Here is a 6,563-nt window from a genome sequence, read left to right as displayed (position 1 = left end):
AATAGGTTTTCAAAAAGTGCGGCTAAACGAATGTCTATGGGAAACATCAATATTCTTCATATTTTTTCGAAAAAAAATCCTGTTCATTTTTTGTCAATATGTGTGCTAAACAACGGTAAAATAAACCGTTAGTATTATTCAAAATGGAAGAAGGATGGCTAGTTTGGGAAAAACCTCGAACAAACTACCTGCGGCTATACGAATGTCTACCACTGTATTGGACATCATACCTGTCATAGAGGCAAGCTAGATGAATGATCATCTGAGAATTGTGTCACCGAGCGGGCGTCAGATCCCAAGTATGTCCTTCCACGACCTTCGACAGCGACCGTCGTCACTATCCCGTACTAAATGAATCCGGCTCAGAGGAAGGGCGATTAGTGGAGGGGTGAATGGGAGCGGGATGGTGAAGAGAAAAAGGGTTTATGATTGAATTAGATGAAATTACATCAAACAATTTTCTAACACTAATTTGCATGACAAATGGACAGGCCGTTGCAGCAGGAATCGAAGTGTTTCCTGAGTGCTCGTGAGAGAGAAAGAAAGAAAGAGAGAGAAAGAAAGAGAGAGAGAGAGAGAAAGAGAGAGAAATAGAGAGAAAGAGAGAGAGAGAGAGAGAGAGAGAGAGAGAAAGAAGGGTACAGACACAAAAAGAATGGAAAGGATGAACAGCAAGGGTGCAGGTTTCGTTTGGTATATTTGACCTCTACCGGGTGCCGCAAACGAGCATATTAAAATTTGAAAATACTAGCTAAATGGTCTCGTTACATTCAAGGGGGGAGGGGGGGAGAGTGGACGTCGAATCAGGGCAGATGTAGACTACTGATTCGATTGGATGAACTAACAGGACAATTTATAAAATTAAGAAGAAGAAACTTGAACCGTAGCTTGAAATAAATAAATAAAAAAACAAATGAATTAATTAATTAATCAATTAATTACTTGTGATGTTTCACAATTTATTCTCGCTATTAAAATCATCATTGACATAACCATTGTCACCGTTGTTATTATGCCGCTTCGTGACATCACCACTCGCAGCCAATCGTTCGCCTGCTCCTAGAAATCTCTGGCTAGCTCCGAAAACTTCTGTCGTGCTCGTTTCTTTTGTTTTGTCTTCTGTTGTTTCCGACCGGCAAGCTTTTCTTTGAGCGTTCCTTGCAGCTCTAGGCGCCACCGATCCATCATCATTCGTAGATCACGAACCTCGTCCTGTAATGCTGCCAAATCGACGAGGTGTTTTGTACGAGCAATACCATTGGCGGCATTGCCACTGGTAACTATCGGTTGTTTCGAACTGGCCACCATGACCTCCACAACCGCCGGCTGCTTGGTGCTCAGCAGCTTTCTCTCGATCACTGCCAGCGCTTCGTTCGCAATGGCACTGTCAAGGGTTAGGAAGGATGTTAACTTAAAGAGCCGCAAGTTGATTAGCTTGTCAGTACCGTTACGCCACAGCAAGGAACATGAGGACAGAGAGAATGGTGTGGGTTTTTCCTTTTTCGGTCTCGGGTTTTGTTCGGCCAATGGCGCGGCTGTCGATGGTGTGACAGGTGGATTAAGTACATGAATGAAAATCTTGCGGAACTGATCAGTCCGAATGTGTATCCAACAGTTGTGGCACTCAAAGAAAGGTTCGGGAAATTTACGCTTCATCCAACCAAGCGGTACGTTGGCTACGCCTCGCTCGTACCGTTCCAACAACATCACCTTTTTGCTGATACTAATCAACTCCGACTCCTCACGGATCGCTGCAATATCGCTCACGGCGAGACCGTTGATCAGGTTAAGTATAACAATGGGAGCGAAGAAGAGGAATACCATGAACAACAGCAGTTTACCACCACTAAAATCGATAGCAGCAGCCTCGAATTCACCAGTCGTCATGACCAGTGTCTTTATGGTGGCGTTCCAGAATGTGCGGAAGTTGTTGAAGTTGTCTTCGGTGGAAGACGTGTCGATGGTGTTGTCGCCGTTTGCTGACATTGATACACCTGTCTCATCCAGTGTATCGTTATACGTGAGGTAGAACGCGAAGATAAACGAACCAATTAGTGGCAGGAAGAGCAGGAAGCTCTTGAGAAAGTTTTGCGATACCGTCTTGAACATGTACATAATGGTCGAGAGGGTGTTGAAGGGTAGCGAGCCGAGAAGGAATGTGAGCTGCATCGCGAAGCTGATCATCAAAAAGGAAGACAGAAGTCCATTGCAGCCTTGGGATAGCAACACGATCATTGCAATTATGTTCCCAATGTCCATCGCATTCTCGAAAGTGATGTATGACTTTCTCAAAACCAAGAGCTGCAGGGCTTCACGAAAAACGATGAATAACGTGCCAAGGGCTGCACAGATCTTTAGCGGTAGAGCAGCGCTGGCATCGAGGGAGCAAGCATCTAGCGAGTGCCATCCGAAAACCAGCATCGTGGCGATAGTGAGCATCAAGTTCAGGTACGTCCAGTGACTCAACCGTATCCACTTGACCATAATGAACGTGTAGATAATGGGGTGAATCAATAACCGTTTCAGCTCCTTCGATTCCGCTATCTGCCGTACAACAGTCATTTCGGTTTGGACCCGGGCGTACTTATGCGGCTGTTGTTTTACTTTTGAAGCTTCCTGAATAACGTGGAACCCTCTTTCTTTTTGCTGACCTGCCAATGCGGGGGCAGATGCGGTTTTTGCCGATGCTGCTGCTAGGGCTCCGGAACCAGGTTTCTTACATGGCTTGTAAGGTTCCAAACAGTTTAGGTTAAATCGAAGTACGTTTCTATCTTGGGCGGATCGTTCACTGTCTACTTCAATGCAGCCATCAAGATAAGCCTTCCAGAACCCATACCCACCGTAGTCTAATGGTGTCAGGTTGTCTCGATTACGCAAACCAATGTAAGCGTAACGTTGTTTCAATAACGTGGTCGCGATCTCGTTGAAACCATATTTTAGCGCAAGGTGTAGGGGCGTGTTACCCGAATTGTCCGGTTTGGACATATAGATGTTCTGTTGGGTAGCTAGATAACCCGCCACAGTCAATAGCGATTCCCTGTCCTCTGGGCGGCGTTTAGCATCGTATGCTTTGGTCAGCGTTAAGGCTAGTAGTGGATCGTCATTTAGCACCAGCAAATCAGTCATTCGGCTCGTGAGTAACTGAACAATCAAAACATCCGCCATCAAGCAGGCCTTTTTCAAAAGTCCTTTTAACTCCACTCGATGTACCAACTCCGAGGACTTCTGCAGCTTTATACGTTTCGCATCGCGGCCCATCGGTCGAATAACGACCTGAAATATCAGGGCACCGAAGAGTTCGACGATCTTGCGCACACATTCGCTCTGCTTTTGCTCGACGGCGGTATGCAGTACCACCTGAATCATCTTCTTTACATTCTGATTCGTTACTGCAAAGCTGCTTAAGTAGTGCAGGAAGCTCTGCTGGTCATTATAGCGCAAACATATTTCAAGCAGCTCCTCCGTCACCTTCAGCGGAGAATCTTTGTTGTGAAACTCTACGACACGCTTATTGATGTGACCAATCGCGATCGCTTGGCCGGCGTCTTGCACGCAACGATCTACGAACCTTCCTGTAGAGTCATCGATTTGGTAGTGCTTTAGTAGGAACTCGAACGGTAACTTTAGTTGCATGCTACAGATGTTAAAGTCAGCTCCAGCCGCCAGCAACTTCCCGATCTGATGTCTTATCTGGCCTAACGTGTTTATCGTTGAACGGTTCTGTTGATTGGCCTGTTTCATGCACTCGTCGTACAACGCGCAGAGAATGCCCAGCGCTGTTTCCTTTTGATTGTTGCGTACATTCACTTCCGTTCTGTTTTGGCGATCATTCAGCAACCAGTTCAAGAATTCGTCATTCAGTTGTCTAACAGCATAGTGGATGGGAGCATTGAGGTTCGGCTCGATGCGCTGGATTACAAATAAATAGTAATGATACATCAGTACGTAAAATAAATGAATGTATGAACGATTAGGTAGATCTACACTGCAAACCTCGTTGTCAGCCTGAAAGTGCACTATGATAAGCTTAAGATATGGAAAGCTGGTGAACGTGTTGTCTAGAAGCTTTCCAATCACATCTTGCTGCCGCGCATTATACAGAAACGACTTCATCTTCGGAATCGTTGTCGCTGCATCCCAGAACTTCATCTCTTCCACCAGATCTTGAAGGCGGATCCATCGTGGATCATTTAACAGCTCCTCCAACTCACGCAACTTCTCATTCGTTGGCTCCGCAGGTTGCCAGTCTAGCAGAACCACACCGGAGAGCGCTTTGTATAGTTCTTTCTGAAAGCAAAGCCACGTGAGATCACGGTAATCCATTTGCCCCCTAGCTAGCCTACTTGCAGCTCAGCACGCTCTCTGCGTTTCTCTCTCCGGCTATCTTCATCTATGTTCAATAGTGTCTCCCCTGCAAAGCGGTCGACTCAGGATTCAATGATACGTTCCATCGCGTTTGCCATTTCTCACAGACTTACTTTGATTCATGTTCACACCGCTGATTAATAGATAGAATCACTGAAGTACACCATACGTTTTGGATAACAACGAAACTACTGTTACACTTGACCATGCCGCAATCGCTTTCTGCTGTGCGTACTTTTGACAGATAGCAAACCCTCACAGCGTGCTCTCCTCACAACATTGTGCTCTCATCAATGTTGTTTATCTCGCGCTTGTTTCCTCTCCATTTACAGCGCCACTAGCACTCACAGAACCAGTTCTGCTGTGAATCATCGGCTCAAGCCAATCTGCGTTGATTGTCATCGTGGCGAGCTAGTGGGGGTATGGATGTGTATGTGATAGCCAGACTGGCTCTCGCGCGATCGGACCGCGAACGGCTCTCTGAATAATGATGATACCCTCATACAAAACATCCCCGACGCATCTTCAATTCTCTGAGGTAGTGCGTGCGATCACGCACTGCCTGTCGGTTCTTACTTGGTAGTCGTGGTAGTGTGCATGCATTAGCGCATTCTATTTTTGGAACAGGTCATCCCCAGTCAATTTTGGAGTAACTATTAGGGGGTCATCAAATTCAAAGCAGCGGTAACATTATTTAGGTTTGTACCAGGTGTACCAATATGAAATGAGCTTCAACGCATTAATGTGTCAAACGTGAATGCTTAATGTAAACGCAACTTCACTTTTTTTAAATTATTGCTTTGACATCTGTCAATCATACTTACGCAGTAAACTAGTAAACAAGACAGATCGTGTTTAACATCGTGTTGAAAATGATTAATTTTGTTCCAAAACGTGACGATATGCGGAAAGCATTAATATTTTGCTTCCATTTAAAGAAAACTGCTCCAGAATCTCATCGAATGTTTGTGGAGGCATATGGGGATTATGCTTTATCCCTGGCAACATGCAAAAGATGGTTCCAACGATTAAGTCAAAATAATTTCGACGTCAATAATGAGGACCGAGGCAGACCACAAAGCAAGTTTGCCGATGTCGAATTGCAAGCAATATTGGTCGAAGACGACACATTGAGTCAACAACAAATGGCAGAAAGGTTGGATGTTGTGCAACAATCGATTTCCAACCGTTTGAAAGCAATGGGCAAGATCCAGAAGTGTGGAAAATGGATGCCACATGCACTGAACGAAAGACAGATGGAAACCCGAAAAACGACGTGTGAAATTATGCTACAAAGGCATTCTAGAAAATCTGTTTTGTATCGAATTGTAACCGGATATGAAAAATAGATTTATTATCAGAATCCAAAAAGGAAAAAATCATGGGTTAGTCCTGGGCAGCGGCCAACATCAAGTGCAAAGCCAGGCCGCTTTGGAAAGAAGGGTAAAAGACTGAAATAGGCCCCCCCTCTCACGGTGAGTTACTGAGTGACCGAAAAATCGTTAATTACCACTTTTGGTAAAAACCCAGGTACAAGACTGAAATAGGCCCCCCCACTCACGGTGAGTTACTGAGTGACCGAAAAAATCGCTGTTTTACTGGTAAAATGTAATCTTTCCACCCCTCCCCCCTTCCCTAATACAATTATTTACATTTCCACATATTTTAATGAAGGTTTGTTTATCTAAAAGGTGGTAATTAACGATTTTTTCAGTCACTCAGTAAAAGACTGAAATAGCCCCCCCCCATTCACGATGAGTTACTGAGTGACCGAGAAAATCGCTGTTTTACTGGTACAATGTAACTTTTCCACCCCTCCCCTAATACATTTATTTACGTTTCCACATATTTTAATGAAGGTTTGTTTATCTAAAAAGTGGTAATTAACGATTTGGTAAAAGACTGGGTAAAAGACTGAAATAGGCCCCCCCACTCACGGTGAGTTACTGAGTGACCGAAAAAATCGTTAATTACCACGTTTTAGGTAAACAAACCTTCATAAAAATATGTGGAAACGTAAATAAATGTATTAAGGGGGGGGGGGGGGGGGAGGGTTGGAAAAGTTACATTTCATCAGAAAAACAGCGATTTTTCGGTCACTCAGTTACTCACCGTGAGTGGGGGGCCTATTTCAGGCTTTTACCCCAAGTTTTTTATTTGCTTTTGCCTTGGCATTCGTACTGTGCCTGAATCGTATT

At 44.6% G+C, this 6,563-nt stretch overlaps 1 protein-coding gene across 2 annotated transcripts; it reads right to left on the bottom strand.

Moving 5' to 3' along the window:
• Positions 1-928: 928 nt before the first annotated feature.
• On the bottom strand, positions 929-4,678 carry LOC125948618 (uncharacterized). Of its 2 annotated transcripts, XM_049674871.1 has the most exons (4): positions 4,479-4,678; positions 4,344-4,411; positions 3,994-4,287; positions 929-3,909 (listed from the first exon to the last, which is right to left on the bottom strand). In XM_049674871.1, exons 1-4 carry the CDS (start codon positions 4,486-4,488, stop codon positions 1,060-1,062), a joined length of 3,222 nt encoding a protein of 1,073 aa, XP_049530828.1. In that variant the 5' UTR covers positions 4,489-4,678; the 3' UTR covers positions 929-1,059. The 2 variants fall into 2 exon arrangements, with proteins under 2 accessions (XP_049530828.1, XP_049530836.1); XM_049674879.1 differs by lacking the exons at positions 3,994-4,287; positions 4,344-4,411 and having other exon boundaries at positions 4,479-4,676.
• Positions 4,679-6,563: the final 1,885 nt, after the last annotated feature.

This window comes from Anopheles darlingi, chromosome X (assembly GCF_943734745.1).
Source record: "Anopheles darlingi chromosome X, idAnoDarlMG_H_01, whole genome shotgun sequence".
NCBI classification, from domain to species: domain Eukaryota; kingdom Metazoa; phylum Arthropoda; class Insecta; order Diptera; family Culicidae; genus Anopheles; species Anopheles darlingi.
Note: the sequence above shows the minus strand (reverse complement) of the source record. Positions and strands in the feature narration are given on the sequence as shown.